General features: G+C 45.0%; 1 protein-coding gene across 3 annotated transcripts in view; it reads left to right on the forward strand.

Annotated features, from left to right (window-relative positions):
• The window catches only part of RGL1 (ral guanine nucleotide dissociation stimulator like 1), a 64348-nt gene that overhangs the window by 34210 nt on the left and 12102 nt on the right, over positions 1-18036 (forward strand). The window contains exons 6-18 of one of the 3 annotated variants that reach the window (XM_027900501.1): positions 1908-2032; positions 2607-2822; positions 5960-6063; positions 7093-7177; positions 8993-9082; positions 9999-10085; positions 10318-10350; positions 11160-11281; positions 11477-11566; positions 12809-12992; positions 13750-14157; positions 15468-15582; positions 16039-16151. In XM_027900501.1, coding sequence (XP_027756302.1) covers positions 1908-2032; positions 2607-2822; positions 5960-6063; positions 7093-7177; positions 8993-9082; positions 9999-10085; positions 10318-10350; positions 11160-11281; positions 11477-11566; positions 12809-12992; positions 13750-14157; positions 15468-15582; positions 16039-16136 — 1757 coding nt within the window. In that variant the 3' untranslated portion in view covers positions 16137-16151. Of the gene's footprint in view, positions 1-1907; positions 2033-2606; positions 2823-5959; positions 6064-7092; positions 7178-8992; positions 9083-9998; positions 10086-10317; positions 10351-11159; positions 11282-11476; positions 11567-12808; positions 12993-13749; positions 14158-15467; positions 15583-16038; positions 17388-18036 lie in introns of those variants that run through there. The other 2 variants (XM_027900500.1, XM_027900502.1) reach the window with 2 other exon arrangements.

An 18036-nucleotide genomic window follows, 5' to 3' on the forward strand; every position in this document is an offset into this window, starting at 1 on the left:
GATAACAAAATTAATCTGTGGAGTCTTCAGGGAAGAGTTTTAGGATTGCCCTTACTTGATCAGAGCTCCATCTTTTTACATTTCAGAGGTTTCTTTCAGAATTCTTCACACGTTTTCTACAGTCCTTGGTGATAATCATTGTACCCAAGCATTTGCTGTGCTCTGAATTTACAAATTTGCATCCCAGTGCTGCCGCTTGACTCGGGTGCTCAAACCTCCACCCCTGTGCTGCCATCAGCCGTGCCAGCAGATTAGATTAGTGCCAGACAGGTAGATAAAAGCTGTTCCTGGCCCCAACTCTTGCAGCTTGAGCAAATCAAAGCAAGGACAGGCAGAGATTGCAAATTCAGAAGGGGGGGCACGTGGTTGCTCTCTGTGCAGTCAAGAGGGCAGTCAGGCTTTGAGAGGGCTGAATTGGATCAGAGGGCTTGGGAGGTGATGAGATACTTGAGTACAAGAGGATTCCAGCTTGCTGGAGAGTAGGGAAAAAACTGGTTACACATTTATGAAGGAGAAAAAAAAAAAAAAAGCATGGAAAAAGAAAAGGAAAATCTGCATTGCATTCCAGGAGCTGGCTTTAAGGGAGCTGTGAGGTTTTGGGTAGGGCTGCAGCTCAGTGATGAGGATTTCTGGTTGAATTTCAAGAGCTGAAAGGGAAAGGAGGAGTTACAAAGCCAAAAACAAAGAGATTCTTGTAATAAATAATAGTTCAGTCGAGGTCCATTTAGTTATGCATATTGTTACAAAACAGCCACAGGAAAGTAACTCTGGAAGAGAGATCTCCATTTATCACATCGAGCTCTGCCAGTAAATTGTGCAATTCGAATGTACAGATGGGAATCAGCCTGTAGATATAATTTGTTACATCAAAACCGTAGCAGTTTACAGTGATGATCATTTTGCTAATTAGTGAAGGAAAAATGAACTATTTTGAAAAACAGTGATTGTATATCACTTTATCTGCTGTTGTTTCTTGAATGTTCTGCTTTAAGTGCATAACATACTTTGTTTTTGTAAATGAAATCCCACTAGTGGGAAACTCAATGCTTTCAACATCCATAATTTTCCCCCTCTCCTTATGGAGTTACTGTTGCCTTTCAGTAACAGGGATGAGGATTTATTTGGAGGGGTTTTCTGTTTGGGAAACAAGAGCATATTTCTTGGTGTTTCATTTTTTTTTTATTTCCAACTTCTGGGAGCCAAAAGGTGACGTGGCTGTGAAACCCTTTCCCTGCTACACTGGGTCGGGTTCCTGGATGAGGAAAGCTCTGCCCTCTCCCCTTTTCTCTGCTGCCCAGTGCAAGTTTAGAAGCTGTAGGTGCTCACTGTATTCCCTTTCCTGGGAAAAATTCCCTGAGAGGGAAGGGGAAGGATGGTGGAATAAACCCTCTTAATTACAGTCCATGTAGCCATAAATGGTGCCAAGAAATCTGGTATCTCCTTTTATTTCTGGATATAAGAGCGCTCCTCATGCAATATTTTTGGGGATATAACTGCAGCCTCGTCCTTTTGTAGTTTGATAATTGTTTTAAAAGCTATAAATACTGGAAAGTAAATTAACAAAATTCTGCAATGTTAACAAGGACTTTTTGCTGGAGTGATGGTGATGTTTTTTCTTTCAGAAAAAATTAGCAAATGAGTTAAGCCACTTCTCTGCTAAGAGAACCCTGAACAGCTCAGTTCTCCGTATTCCTTTTTCTTCCATTCCTTTTTTTTTTTTTCCACACCAATTTAACCTTCTGGCCATTTTTGTCACTCAGAAAGGCAGCACAGTGGGGCCATTACATCAGACAGGACGCTCGGGGTGTTGTGCTGTAACACAGCCATGTTTCCAAATAAACAAACCCCTGCTTTGATTCATTGTTCGCTGTGTGAGTTTACCAAGGGTTGGTTTCCATCCTGCCCAGATGGGTTCTGTAGCACTTCCTCCAGTGACCTGGTCGATGGAGAGGAACTGGAGATCAGCAATCCAGAAGAATTCTCCTCCTTTCAAGACCACGTTGTGGCAGAACAGTTGACATACATGGATGTGGTATGTGGAGTATCACATAGAATTAAGTATTTTATATGTATATATAATGTATCTCTATAACATTATATCATATATAGTATATATGGGCTTTTGCCTTCAGTCATACTGAAGGTGTGTTTTGTTTTCTTTAAAAAAAAAAGTGGGAATATATACTTTTTAGACTTTTTTTGCAAAATTTAAGACTTGACACCTGAGAAAGAGCACGTTTTGACTGTATTGCTACCTGGCCTGAAGATGTCTAGGTACTCTGAACTGTAGTGCTCTGATTTGCTTTGTCTGTATCAATCTCCTCCAAAATATCATTATATATAAAAAAATTCATCTTGGTTATGCTGCTGATATAAAGGTGTCCCTTTTTTCCCCAGTACTGTTTAACTGACAGTTCTTTTAGGGCACTAAGCCTATAAAGATTATGCCAATGTGTATATTTTAAATTAAAAGAAAACAAAATATTTGTCTTTGAGTGGCATATTAGATTTAAATCCAGTTTGTACTGCAAACCTGCTTTTCTCCTCGTGGATAAAAGAGATTTAGGAGAGTCCTACTGGCTTACCACACCTCTGTTTCACCCTAGATGCTCTTCAAGAAAGTTGTGCCCTACCACTGTCTGGGATCCATCTGGTCTCAAAGGGATAAGAAAGAAAACAAGAACCTGGCTCCGACTGTCAGAGCCACCATCACTCAGTTCAACACAGTTACCAAATGTGTTGTCAGCACTATCCTGGGGACCAAGGAGCTCAAAATCCAGCAGAGAGCCAAGATCATTGAGAAGTGGATTCATATTGCACACGTAAAGCATTTTTTTTTTTCTGTTTAATGTTTATTTGGGCAGGTGCCTTGGAGTGTGGGAGTTAGGTGGGGACAAAGGGGTTGTGCACATTGGCCCCAGGCCATCTTAGCTCCAATTCTTTCTGGTTTTAACTGATTTTTCTTTGTGATACCAAAGGGATATTGCCCTTCCTCCCCTTAGTTCTTCCCCAGTTGTTGTTGCTACTTGTTGGAGATTTAGAGAAGTCCAGATGGGCATTATCTGTAGCCCTTCCCTTTTCCACTGATGGAATCTCTCCATTCCTGGAAGGCCCCTGGGTTGGTCAGGCGGGACTTTTGCCCTTAGTGAAGCCGTGCTGGATGTCTGGACTCACCTTGCTGTTCTCCTTGTGCCTCAGCAGAGCTCCGAGGAGGTTCTTATTCTTTTCTTAATCTTCACATGAAAAGGTTTTTTCCCATGCCTTCTTTACATAGCACTAGTTTGATAATTTAACAGATTTTTATCTGTAATATTTTACTGTCACCTTTTTAACTCCCCTCAGAGCACTGGGCAGTAAACAAGAGCTCTCTCTTGAAGGGAACATTTCAAGCACCTCCATGTGGAGCTGTGCTGACTTTTAAGAATCCCATGGATTCTTTCTGAGCTGCACACAACAAGCAGTCAGGAAGACCTCAAGAGAGAGCCTTGACAGTGCATTTCTGTGCTTCCAGGGGCACCATTTACTCCTGGAACCTGAGCTCTGGCAACTGCATGGTTCAGGAAACCGGTATGGGGAAGGTCTTTCACCTCTCCTGTGGCACCACTGACGTCTGCTTGCTTTTGTTATCATCTGATGGGTGCTTTATAGCCCGTGTGAAGGGACTGAGAAGTTTTGATTCCTTATTTCCTAGCGTGCAGATCTTTTAGGTTGCAGAGGGCACCAGCCAAAAGGGCCTTCATGGGGCAACCTGGACAAGGCAGAAGGGAAGCCAGGACAGGCACTGCTCTCATCACAACTTGCTCTGTGGATGGAGAACTTTGTTCTCCCCCTCTGTTGATTCAGTGCTTCTCCCTGTGCTTAATTCCTACACGTAATTAAACGCTCCAGGCGTAGCTGAACACGTGAAAAATGCATGGTAAAAAATTATTCTGCAGAATAATTGCACATGTACAGCAGCTGGGTGCGTGTATACTTAGCTGCCCACTTCTGAGGAAAGCTGCTTGCTTTGTGCATGCAGATGAGTGTTTTGAATAGTGAGGTGCCTCTGAATTAGAAAATAATCCCCTCATTAAAGTGCAGTTATTCACTGACAGCTAAAAGCCTGGAACGCAGCAGCACGGAGTTCCGTGTTTGTTATCCCTTTGTGACTCTTGGATCCCTTTTCTTGGTTTAAAAGGTAAAGTGAGTGCTTCCTCCAACTGCCAGCCCTCTCTGCTGCTCCACCTCGGCCTGAGGTTCCTGAGCAGGAGCAGCCAATTTCACTCAAACAATATTTTCTTTAAAAATAAGAGGTAAAAATGAAATCACTAATATCCTGTTATGCTTAGATTTTTTTAAAATCAAAGCTGTTTCTGCACAGGATTCTTTCTGGTTTTCCCCCCTGTGAAGGACACAGCATGAAACAAAGTTATTCAAACCAGTCTTAAAAATTCTTCTTACATACAAATGAAAGCTTGCTCAAGTTTAGTCTGCAGTCAGTTAAATCACTGAAGAACACTAAATCCAGTATTGAATTCCTAATGTCCTTTAAATTATACAATGTGCAGTTAAGTCAAGATGGTTCCAAGTTGGATCTTCCAGTCCAAACTCCTGTTGTACTGGAGGGGGGGGGGAAAAAAGAAAAGCTGATGATTTGTGCCTCTGAATTCCTGGTCTGCCTAACCTGAATTTCAAGTTGAACATAAAGAGAGGTCTCATTCTTAAATGTGCCAGTCCCTGAAGAAGAGCTGTTATGTGGCTTTTTTTGGCCCCCAAACCATGCAAAAATAGCTTTCAGGTCTGGCATGTCCTACCACATGATCTTGAACTTGGGTCTTTGTCTTACATAACTGTCCACCTGCTTCAGGTGCTGTCTTGCCCAACCTGTCTGCTTAAGCCAGACTTAAATGTGGCCTCCTAATTTACACAAAGACCTTTTTTTTTTTTTTTTTTTTTTAAGGTAAATAACTGGGTGAGCGTGCACTTGTCTTAGTTGTTCAACCATTTTTAATGCAACTCCTGCACAGAGTTGCTCCTTTGTTAAGATCTGACTTCTGCTTCTGCTAAGGTTGCTTTACATCTGTTCTCTCCTACAAAGGAGATAAATCCATGTCTGTTTTTCCACTGTAAGGATCCTTTGTGTAATTATTAGGGTAAAAATCAGCCCCATGAAAACGCTCAGAGTTTGAACACGTTCTCATCCCTGGGCTGCAGTCAAATGGGCAGGTGTTTTGTCTGCTGAATTTGCATGCACAGACACCTGTCCTGAAGTTTGTGGTGCCCTTGCTTTTGTTCGTGAGCCACCAGCAGATTTCCAGGAGTTTCTTGAGGAGCCACAGGCCAGGCTTGCCCCCTCCTCCTGGCTTCCACCTGCTTTGCCACCAATCTGTGCTACTCTTTTTGAGAATTAAGGTTTTCCTTATCCTTTTCCATCAAAGCTTTTGCTGCAGAGAAGCTGGAGAAGAAATGTTCATGATCCCATCTGGGGAGGTTTTTTCTCTTTAGGAGTGCAGACATACCCGAATAACAGGTTATTCCTTTGCATGTCTTTATTTTTTAATTGACACTTAGATGATTGAGGGTTTACATTTTAAATACCACATACAAAGAGGCAAAGCCTTGTTTTTTCCCCTAAAGGTTAAAAGGGATTGGCAACTATAAAGAGCTTCTTAAGAAGTGTAACCTTTGTGCCTTTTTAGCCTGGCTTCATGGACTTGGTTCCACTTTTATTTTCACTGGGAGAACTGGAAGCACAAATACGGGGAATTGAGGAAAATAAGACATCAATGCCAAAGCCTATAAAGAGTTTGGTAGCTGGAGGTGGGGGAGTGATGTTTTTGCTGCTCAGTATTTGCACAGCTGGCTGCTTAGCAGTGAGAACCTGCAGCAGGCATGACACTGGTCAGACAGAAGAGCACTAAGGTCTCTGTAATGCTGCCATTTAATGCTCCTGTGTCTCTTTTAACCGCTCCTTCCCCAGGAATGCAGGATCCTGAAGAACTTTTCCTCCTTGAGAGCCATCATTTCAGCACTGCAGTCCAACTCCATCTATCGGCTGAAGACGACCTGGATGTGTGTTTCCAAGTAAGCCTCCCTCTCAGCTCCCGAGGGCACAGAGCTCAGTGCTCCTCCTTTTCACCCCCTCACTCTCCCTGTTCTGCTTCTTCACGGACATCACTTGATCTGGAAGAACTTCCCACTCCTGGGAGGCTCAGAGCTCTCTCATTCCGAGGGGACACTCTGCCCTTGGGGACACCGGATTCTGTCCTTTTGGGCATACTGGTTCTTCCACAACCTCTTTTGAAAAAAAAACTGTGGCACTGGCTACTCCCCCAGCTCATGCAGACCATTCCCAGGTCACCATGACCTTTCCATGTTGTCCTCTTTCCCATGAAGTTTGAGGAGGTCCAGCTTGCTACAAGCCCTCACTGACCTGGTCCCGATATTTCAATAAAATACATCCTCAAACTGCAAAATCCGGTATTGAAGATAATATTTCTTCCAGGGGAACACCTTTTTGTAGGAATAATTCTTTACCTGGCATTATTTACCGATCGCCTCACAGACACCCGAAGTCTCTGTGTAGGAAAGATGGTGTTCTGCTCATTCAGTTTGGGGAAAAACAGATCTCTTTGCCTTTGATAAATTTAAAGATCGTTCTGCCAGGCAGTATCCTTCTGTATTTTCCCTACACAGAGGGGTAGGTGTATGGTCTGCTTCCCCAGACCATCTGGTATTGGGTAAGAGAAAACTCTTCCCTCACTTAAAGGCTCCCAGCTTTCCAGAGTGCATGGAACAGGGCAAAAGGGAAGTACTTGGGTTACCTCTCAGCAATTTTTCTGTTCCTTTGCATCCCTTTTATCTGTTCTGCCACCAATCTCACACCTTGCAGTGTAGCTGAAAAACCCTGCTCAGGGTCTGTGTGGCCTGACTTGACTGGGAGCACCAGGAGATCCCAGGAAGGCTCCCAGTGGATGTGCAGCATCTCACTGGATGCATTCTGACGGTGTCATCCTTTATGAGCCCAACTGTTAATGATTCATGAGCAAAAAACACGGAAATCTGATCTGAGTGCTTACTAATGACTAAATGATTTAATCTTTTCCTGCGCAGGGACATCCTGCTGATGTACGAAGAGCTGTCTGAGATCTTCTCAGACCACGACAATTATCTGACAAGCAGAGAGCTGCTAATGAAGGTGAGAATTAGTGTGAGGTTTGTGATCTCAATTAAATCCGAGGTTAACCCGTTCCGTAACCAGCTGCCAAAGCCCATCTCTCCCTCAGTGACCAAATGTGGTACTTCAGGGAGGGAAAACCCTGGGCTTTTTGCTGGGCCCTTGGACAGCCTACAAAGAGCAGGGATCCAGGTGGACAGCAGGTCTTGCAGCCCCTCAACCCCACTGGGTCGCACCACTGCAGTGCTTTTGAGTTCACTGGAACAATTCCACCCAGCATTCCATTCAGCTGAGGAATTAATCCTGGCTGTTTATCTGACTATCCCGTACCTTTCTCCGAACTGGAAGGCAGGGCTGGGAGCTGGGAAGGAACAGCCTTCCTGCTCCGTGTGTGGCCAGATGGACAACAAAAGCAGGCTCTGTCTGGAACGGTTTGACTTGGGCGCTCCCCTGGGCGAACCCCAATGAGCTCGGGAGCCTGAAAGGGGTGAGGAAGAAAGCAGGGAAAGGTTACATTCTGCAGGAACTAAGGAATGTTTGTGGCAGGTTTTTTTTCTGTTTACGTAAAAAAAAAGTTCCTATAAAGCGGGCGACCAGTTTGCTCCTTGGCAGTTGTGTCCAGTCAGTCTGGCATTTCTCCCTCACCCCCCCTTGCTCTGGGATCTGGAACACTGTGTTTTGCTCAGGAATGGGGGGTGAACACATTCAAACCTGTCAGTCTGTTCCGTTTATCATCCATTTATCAATAGCTGTAGGTAATTTTTTAAGCAGGTGAGACAACAGTAAGCACAGAGGGGAAAATGTGTGTTCAGAACAGCCTATTTAATTAAATACTAAAAGACAAAACAACTCAATCTGAGCCCAGACCTCTGGCTCCCAGCAAATCACCCTCTCCAGCTTCCCTAAGTAGATTTGCAAAACATTTTGAAAGCTGTGAGACAAAAATTCCTCAGAACAGCTAGAACCTACTACACCCCCCTACTTCTCATCTTGGGCCATTTGGATGATTATTATCCACTGAATCCTCAAAGTCTTTGTTTCCTTTCACTATAAATAGCCTCTCCAGGGAAGCTGTGTTTGACCTGGCTCATCCAGCCTGCAGGTCCAAGTGCAGAGAAGACAAAATTCCACAGCAAACAGGTTGGCTGGCACAGAGAGGGAGCAGACAGTGATCCAACATCTATCCAACCACTGGAGAACACCAACAGTCACGCCCAACATCCCCTGCACATCCAGGGAAATTAAGGTTAAAGATCTATTGTGAAATAGCTCATCCATTCAGAGGAAAGCTGGAGCTGTGGGCATGGAAACCTCTTCCTTTCGTTTCCTGCGTGGTTTTGGATTAGTCAATAAGCCACAGCCGCTGGTTCTCTGTGTTGGTGTTCCAGCAGAAGAAAAACAGCAAGGCATTACATAAGATGGAGATGTTTACTTGCAGCAGGCCTGATTAGGGAATTAAACACAAATCCTTAGGGTCAGGAGTGTTGGGATAGAGTTCAGGGAAGCATCTGGACACCTGAAGTGTGTCTAAGCCTCTCTGGTTTCAGCTCTCAGGAATTCTGCAGCAGCACTTAGCTTTGGCCAGAGTAGAGCTGGTTTTACAGAAAAATTCCCTTACAGTCATCTTGAGGGATTTTATCCAAAATTCCCAATCAGTGTCCGAGACCCAGAAAACCAACACGTGTTGATTTTACACGTATGCACCTGCCCAGCAAATATTTTTGCTAGCCCAGCTTGTCTGATTAAACATATTTGCAATTATTTTACACAGGTGTAGTTTCCAGCTTACCACTTGGATCCTCCATTAATTGCCTTTAATCCCTTTTTACCTCGCAGGAAGCAACATCCAAATTTGCAAATCTGGACAGCAGCGAGAAAGAAAATCAGAAAAAGTCACAGAAGCGGCTGCAACTTCAAAAAAACAAGGTGTGTTTGGGGTTTTTTCCTCCTCTTTTTTGGTAACGTGATTAACCCTAATTGGTATAGTTAATTCTTAATTTTGTAAGAAGCAAAATCTAGAGAGGTCTTAACCAGAGTGAGTGTGCAGGTGATTGATGGATATAAACTTGTGTCAGTCATTTTCAGCTGTCTTGTATCTGTCCTACAAGACAGAATTCCACTTTCTACTCCTTTAGAGAGAAAGATGGGAAAGCTACACACAATTCCCATGTAGTAAAACACATGCTGTAAATGCTGCAGTTCATGTGATAAAGAAAATTAGCTCTGGCCAGAGCAGAAGTGTCATTTACTTTTAAAGGAGGTCGTGAAGCTTCTGACATACCAGCCTGAAAACTGCACGGGGCTTTTACAGAGATTGCTTTGTAAAATGTGTCTGGGTTCCAGTCTGCTGGTGAAAATGGCTTTTGTCTCAAAGTTGGCAAAGATTTAAAAGGACAGGGGGGAGAGAAATCCGGGATAGGGAGGCCAAAGTGCTGAATATGATTTTTGTCTGTCTGTCTGTTTGTTCGACTGGAAAAAATACAGATCCTTTTGGATGGCAGAAACAAGAGTTTCCTTCACAAGTGCAGAGCCAGCCTGAACTCTGCAAAGTGCTGTCAGTCTAAAAGAAGTTTAAAATGCAGTGGATGGCTGGGGAAGATGGTCACTTCTCAGAGGGAAAAGACCTGGCAGTATCTGTGAGAGCATCCTGCTCTCAGAGGAATTCGATTTAAATTCTTGATTAGATAATGAGAATGATGTAATGGGAGAAAACATAATTACAGGACTGCTGTTTGCTTAAGCAGATTACTTTTATTTCATTTTCTTACACAGGAGTGTTCTAGAATTCTAATTATTATCATTTTTCAGTTAATTCATCCAGCATTGCTCTGATCACTTGCAGGGAGTGATGCAAGGCACGGTCCCTTACCTTGGCACCTTCCTCACTGATCTCATCATGCTCGACACAGCCCTTCAGGACTATGTCGAGGTAATTTGGGGCACTTTTTTGGGAGCCTAAATATCCTGCCTGCCTTCCCAGCACTGTGGCTGTTCTGGTGTCTTCTGCTGGGTTCTTGTGCAGCTCTTAAAAAAATCTGTTTTCAACTCAAAAAGGAGGCAATCTGCAGTATTACTGACAAGACTCTTGTGTGAATTTGATTGCAGTTGTCTCAAGGGACAGGCTTAGCTCTTCTCTGATCCCTTCTCTTTCCTTCCAACAGGGTGGCCTGATCAATTTTGAGAAGAGGCGAAGGGTGAGTTGAACGCTCTGTTTTTTTTTGGTTTGTTGATACCCTCTTTTGCAGCATTCTCTTGGCCAGGCCTTTTGTCTTTAGCAGCTGGTTTTTTTTGGATTTTATGCAAGTTCATGAGGGACCCCTGAAATGCTCTGAGCCTTTGCCTGGCTGTGTCTGTCCCATGAGCTGCAGGAGACCTTTGCTTTCCAAAAGATAGGTAGTAAATATCTTCCTTCTGCTGCAATAAACTACTTGTAGGTAAAAGGCTGCAGAGAGCAAACCACAGGACTGAGAAATAAATGCTGTCACACTTTCCGTTCAGCCAGACCCTTGCTGGTCAGAGATAAGTAATGCTCTGTAGGAGTAAAGGTTACTTGGGTTTAAATGAAGTTGTGCCCAATCTCCATCCTGGGGCCTGAAAACAGACTTAGATTTGGCTGTGATGAAGCCATTTCCTGCCCTAAACTGCTCTGTAACCTGCTCTAAACAATTACAAGGGTTTTTTTTTTTTTTTTTGGCAAAGCGTGTATCCAAGTGGAGTTACAGAACAGCAGCACACTCTGGTCACACATATTAAGGGTAGCATTTTATGTTGCTCTGGAACAAGTGTGAGTGCACATTATGGATGTTGAGGGTAAAAAAAAAAAACAAACTACCTCTCCTTGGAAAAAATTGTTTCTTGAAAAAGTCACTCAACTGAAACTGAACTTCAGGTCAAACTCAAGTTTGTCCTGGATCTATTGTTGCATGTGTTTAGTATATGAATGAGTTTGTTTGGTTTTATCTTGTTTTCTAATTCTAAATTTTTATTTATTTGTTTTTCTTAGGAATTTGAAGTCATTGCCCAAATTAAGCTCTTACAATCTTCGTGCAACAGCTATTGCTTGATACCAGACCAGAAGTTCATCCAGTGGTTCAGGAGCCAGCGGCATTTAACCGAGGAGGAGAGGTGGGTTCTCAGCCCAGCACTGGTTTTAAAAACTATTATTCACCCTGGTAAAATGTAGGCAGAGCAACGTTCCTCCTTGTGGGGCTGCAGCATCCTGCGAAGGGTCTCTGAATTTCTTGCCTGTTGCTACCTTGAGATGTTTTTAACTAATAGTATTGTCTGTAAAAAATTAACCCAGTGTCCTCTGTCCTGCAGTTACAAACTGTCACGGGAGGTGGAAGCAGCTGCTGATACTAACATCCTATCTCCAAAATCCCAGAAAAGCATGGTGAAGAGGATCAGCACGTGAGTATGATGGGGCAGACGAGGTTTGGGGTGGGAAAAGGGACCCTAATAACTCAAAACAAGCGGTGCTCATCCCATCAGCTGCAAAACTTGGGTGTGGATTCAGATCCCTGTGTTGCTTTAAGGAGAAATGCATCCTTGCTGTTAGAAGCACTTGTGGGGGTTATTAATGATAAAAGAGATTAGAAACAAAGAACTCTTCCTAAGGTGTCGGAAAAAGGAACAGTTTCAGTGCTGGATTAAATCCAATACCTATTGTGTAATGACTTCCCTGAATGCAGCAGCAAAACAGAGGAAATGAGGATAAAGTCTGGACTATTATTAGTCTAAATTGTTACAGACATGCAAAAATCCTTTGCAGGATTTTAATATGAAAATTCAGGTTAGCACTGATAGTGGAAGCAACCTGCCTTGAAGCTGAAGTTAAAAATCATGGCCTAATTTTGGTGGAACACCACAAAGATTCGAACAGGAGGTGGGTAAGAGAACAGGGACATGAAGGTGAGCAGGCACAGGAAACAGGAGACTAGCAGGAATTCAGGGAAAGCTGAATGGAATAAAGCAGAGCTCGAAGACTGAAGCCAAAAGATCTGCACTCTGAATGTGCTTTGCAAATGAATACTGTAGAAAGGCAGCGAGTGACACCTCTCTAAACTGTATTAAATCACTAATTGCATCCTGACGTGGCATCTAGTGCACCCTGCTTCTCCACCTGGTGTATTGTAGCAGTTTTGTTTTCCTTGACACTCCTTTCAATTCACTCGACCTGCATTTAGGAATGAGTTTCGGAGAGGGAGAGCCTTTAATTTACCCTTTCTTGTGATCCCTCGTGTGCATGTCCAGCCTCTTAAGAGAGGAACTGGTATCTGTGGCACCTTGACTGAGGGCAGGAATTGGCAGCAGGGTGAATTTGCCCTTTTTGAAGCCTTTTTTTCCGAGCAGGTGAGCCTGCAAATTTTAACAGACCAAAGGGGAGTCTCGTGATTGATAGTGGGGCACCAGGCATTGCAGCTGGTGGGCACGCTGGGTCAGGGAGGCATTGTGTTTGTTGGTGTGTTAACAAACTCTCTGGACAAACTGTATAAACAACATGGAGGAAATGAAAACAATAGGCCACTGCAGATAGGAAAACAAAACAACACGTAAGAGTTCTGAACCAAGTGACAAGCCTTGATCTGTTCTGCTCTCCCTTACTGGCTTTTATGCCCTTTTTTTTTTTTTTTTTTTCCCCCCCTCTACCAGACTCTTTCTGGGCACTGATGTGATCACCCCACCCAAAGAGCACCCCCCAAAGAGCTCTCCCCTCGGAGGGAGCTCTGGGGAAAGCACGGATTCGGCCAGTGTTTCATCCTGTGAGTTTAATCACTCCGAAAGTGAGGACGTCTGTGTGACCCCCATCTCCAGTCCTGAGGATCCTCTGAAAAAGGTACACCTGGGGCCACCAGGAACAGCTGTGAGAGGCTCTGGATGCTGCAGCCCCCATGAGCCTTGGCCAAGGCTTGACTAGAGCATGGCTTTCAGTGTGAATGGAACGGGACTAGAGATAAATGTGTAAAAATGGAAGTGATAAATGTGTAAAAATGGAAGTGATAAATGTGTAAAAATGGAAGTGATCCAGGCAGGTTCTTGCACAATCCCTTCTGTGCTGCCTGTTACAGTGGGTTTGATCCTACCAGGAAGCTTTTGAGCAAGGCAGATGTAGAGAAAGGAAAACCCTGAGCAGCAGGGGAAGGAAGGGGGGCAGTTTTGAGGAGAATAGCAGAGAGGGAGGGGTGTGTGTACATCCACTCGTGTGAAGGCTCCCTCCCACCTGGAGCAGGGCTGCCTGTGACTCCCTCTGTTCCTTCCCAGCCAGTCCCAGCTCCTGGCTGCTTGCCTGGAGCCTGATGTTGTTCCTTGGATCTGCTGCCACCTCCTGGGCCGCTCTCACTGCGAGCCCAGAGCAGCGCCCAGTGCCCAGCACGCACAGTGGGACACAAATTGTCATCAAAATGGTGAAATCAGTCTAAGTTCAGCTTTTCTGGAGGCAAGGAACCCCACTGCCAGCCTGCTGGGCAGGGTGTGTGTGTGTGACTGAGGTTATGTCTGTGCCTTCTGCTTCCTCCTGCTCATCCTGCAGAGCGACACAGGCAGGCAGACAAACCCCCCTTTTTTTTGACAGTGCTTTCCTTTCCGTTGTGCAGATCCCTGGATGCCCCTTATCCTCCTGTTCTCCTGACTCTTCCACGAACACACCTTCCTCGGGGCTGTCACCTTTACCCTCATTCCCTGCTTTGCTGCCCTCCAGCGATGACAAGAGCTCTGTTGGCTCCGACAAGGGCTACGACTCCGACAAGGGCTCCATCGGCTCCGACAAGGGCTCTGGCTCCACCAAGTGCTCCATCTTTGACAAGGGCTCAGGCTCTGACAAGTGCTCCATCTTCGACAAGGCTTCTGGCCCTGACAGTGGCCCTGTCTCTGACAAGAGCTCCGGCTCCACCACCTGCAGCACTTCCAAAGTGCTCCCCGTTTACAACCGGCAGAACGGAGGCGCCTGCATCATCCGGGTCAGCATGGATGGCATCAACGACAGCGTGTACAAGAGCATCCTGGTGGGTGGCACACAGAGCTGGGAGTGGGTGATGTTCTCGTCCAGCGTGACTGAAACAATCATGAGGGTTATTAATGACAAAAGAGATCAGAAACAACCCTTCCTAAGGCGTGGGGAAAAGGAACGGTTTCAGTGCTGGATCATAAATTCAGCATCTATTGTGTAATGACTTCCCTGAATGCAGAAGCAAAACAGAGGAAGTGAGGATAAAGTCTGGACTATTATTAGTCGAAAATTCCTTGCGGGATTTTAATATGAAAATGAAGGTTAGCAAGAAGGCATTTGATAGTGGAAGCAATCTTCCTTCGTGCTGGAGAAGATTAAAAAAAAAAGTCATGGGGACGTGGCCCAATTTGGTGGAATACCACAAAGATTCAAACTATTCACACAGGAGGTGGGTAGAGAACAGGGACATGCAGCTAGACATGGGAAACAGGAGACTAGCAGGAATTCAGGGAAAGCTGCGTGAAATAAAGCAGAGCTCAAAAGACTGAAGCCAAAAGATCTGCACTCTGAATGTGTTTTGCAAATGAATACTGTAGAAAAGCAGTGAGTGACACCTCTCTAAACTGTATTAAATCATTAACTGCCTGCAGATGTGGCATCTAATGCACCCTTCTTATGAGAACACTGAGCTGACTCATCAAACCTGCTTGGAAAGGGCAAATGACAAATGTTACCATTCAGAATACGTGGAGCGGGGTAGAAAGGAGAGGTTTGAAAAAAACCCAGCAGCTTGGGGGAAACTAGTGGTCTGGAAATCAGTGTTTGTGTTTTATCCAAAAGCTCCAAGTGAAGCATTGTGATCATGTGCAGGTCCTGCTGCTCCTGCCCTCCCTGCTGCACCAGCTGCTTTTCCTCCAGCTCGAAATTGGTGTGCAGATCTTGACATAAGATGCCACATGCCAAGTTTTCCCTGGAGGAGCTTCCCCCAAGGGCTGGTTTCTGGCAACAGGAAGCTGCAGCCTCTCTGTGTGGTGGTGACTGCCAGAGAAGCAGCCCCAAGCATTCATTCCCCTCTCTGTTGGTTCTGGGGGGGGATTCCCAGCAGTGCCTGGCCAGTGCACTGTGATTTACTGCTGTCTCATCTAGTGCTGTATGTGTCTTCTTGAACTAAAAAGCCACCACCTCCCACTGTCACAAATACCAGATTTTAGTCTCTGTCAGCACCTACCACTCTGTTACTGACCCACTGTGTTTTTTTCAGTTCTGTGACATCTTTTCCAAAACCAAACAGGTTTTTTGCTAATTCCTAAGTCATTACTCTCGTGAGTTAAGCAGAATCTCTCATGGCAACTCTTACCTTTTCAGATAACTAACCAAGACAGAATTCCTGATGTCACCCAGAGAGCCTTGCTGAAGCACAACCTGGAGCCTAATGCAGTGGAAGATTACGAGCTTGTGCAGGTCATCTCTGAGGACAAAGGTAGGGAAGCTGAACTCCGCTGCTGCCCAAGAAGTTCTGTTGGATTTTGAAGCGTAGAATGTGAAGCACTAGAAATGCCACGGACAGGTCCCAGGGAGAACAACCCCCTGGATGCTCAGGGATGATTCCAGATGGCCTGGCAGCACATCCCATGGGCAGAGCCAGCTCCTGGGCTGCCAGGCCAGCCTTCCCGCGGGCACTGTGGCTGCAGGGCAGGCGTGAGGTCTGGGTGGTGGGGCTCTGCCTCCCTGGGAGCAGAGCCTGCAGATCCCTTGAATCACTGGCCTCCATCTGCTGCCCTGCTGCCCCTCCCACGTGGCAGAGCTGCTGGGTGTGGGCAGCTCCCGATGCCCCTCTGGCCCAACAGCCCCCCCTCCCCACGCTCCATTGTTCCCTGCTCCCCGTCCTTTCCCAGCTTTCCTTCACGCTGACGCCGCTCTGGGCCCTGTTTTGCAGAGCTGGTGTTCCCACGCGACGCCAACGTCTTCTACGGCATGAACAGCCACGTCAACTTCGACTTCATCCTGCGGAAAAAAGCGGAGCTGGTGGGCTGAGACTTCACCAGTGTTGTGGGTGGATGTGTCAGTATTACCTGTTGAAAACGTGCAATTGGAGGTCTGGGCAGCCCTGGTGCAAGAGGGAGGCACCTTTGGTGTCTCGAGGACACCCCACGAGCCAACTCTCCTCGCGAGGAAACAATCTCCTTTGTGCCAGTATTCGACAAGAAGAGCAGCTGGATTTATTCTGACACAGCTGAAGGAAGTTCTGAGTGCACGTCTGCCTGAACCAGCTGAAGGCTTTTTCTGCACTTTCTCTTGCGCCAAGAGAATGACCCGGTTTGGATCTTGCTTCCAAAGAACTTCAAAATGAATGAACTGCACTTGCCTTTGGATGATCGTCATGAGTCGTTCGTGAACGGGACAAACACGCGCCGCTTGTGTTGGATTGAGGTCCTGATGCCACCACAGGGTGGTTTGCCTTGGACTTTTGTTAACCCAGGGAGCAGAACTCGATGCCTTTCTCGTGTGATGGTGGATGTACCTCTCTCCCTCCTGTGCAATTACTCTTCATGAGCAAAACTTTTAAAATTTTTTTTTTTTTTTTTTAAAGCCATAAGCGAGACGCTGGATTGTCAACAGCCCTTGTTTGAGATAACACTAAATAGATACAGCATTTCTGTTTCTGTAGATAGCATTGTGCAAATCTAGGACTTAGTTATTATCCAAATAGATAAACTTAGGATTGTTAAGGATCACTAGTTAAAAGAGAATTTTAGCCGTGCCTGGGCCTTTTCCCCCCACCCAGTTCTGTCGCACTAATTTTCAAAACTGGGCTCAGGTTCCTGAAGTTTTACACTACATTTGGATTTATCACTTCTGTTTACAAGTGGGTAAAACAGACCCTACTGTAGGTCCAACAGGCCTGTTGTACATCCAAGAGACCTACTGTAGGTCCTGGTCTGACCAATTTATGAATTCCAGTTTTGGTTTAGAGGGTGGTAGAGGAGGGGGTTGTTACTGAGCCTTAACTTTTGCCCAGATTTAGGGCAAGACCTAGAAGTTAAGTTTTCTCTGCATTTTGGTTCAGTGCCAGTGTCTGTACAGAGCAGTTTCCCATGTACATACAGCATAGTTCCTAATGTAAATAGTACTGTTCACTCAGAGGTTGTATGTCTGTGTGAAGCTGAAAAGAAGTGAATGTTCTGGATTTTAAAATTACACTCTCCAAATGTTTATATATAAAGAGGTTTTTAATTGCTTACCTGTAATCTTTATATGATAAGTATATAAATTGTTTTTCATTAATATTTGCCTGGAGTCAGTTGATTTCCTTTTATTACTGCATGTCAGTTTGTGGGGTTTTTACACCTCACAGCACTTCCCTCACTGTCATTCTCTTCAACTTCTTCACTTCTTTTACTGTTTTAAATTCTGAACAGCAAATCCAAAGCCACTGAGAGCACAGCAGCGCTCCTCCATCCTTAACCCAAAGCAAAGACAGAGCTGCTGGGTCCAAGCAGTCTTACTGCAATTAATAATTTTTAGGGCCTGTCACCGCAGCCTTTCATGCAAAGAAGCTGCCAGAAGGCTGGTGCTCCTCCTCAGCTTTGAAGCCCTTCAGATGAGTCAGAAAAAATACAAAGTTAAGTACATGGAAACTGGAAAAATACCAGAAAAATCCAGAAGTGTTTCAACTGGCTCCTACTTTTCCAAAACACAGTTATTTTTGAGTAGGGCAAAGCCTGGCCAGCACCTGCCAAGGAACTGAAAACACAGACAGGGAACAGCACTTGTCACAAGGGCAGAACCACAGGCAACCCCCAGGTCTTGCATATGTCAATAAATAATTTTTGTATATATAAACACGCAAGGTAAAGGAATGATCAGCAAGACTGAGGCCATGTCTGCTCCGAAACAGGCACAGTCATTTCATTCATGTATTCCTAATTTCCCT

The sequence above is a fragment of the Empidonax traillii genome, unplaced genomic scaffold, assembly GCF_003031625.1.
Source record: "Empidonax traillii isolate 1590-97213 ecotype Southwest subspecies unplaced genomic scaffold, ASM303162v1 scaffold734:size1267433, whole genome shotgun sequence".
Lineage (NCBI taxonomy): Eukaryota > Metazoa > Chordata > Aves > Passeriformes > Tyrannidae > Empidonax > Empidonax traillii.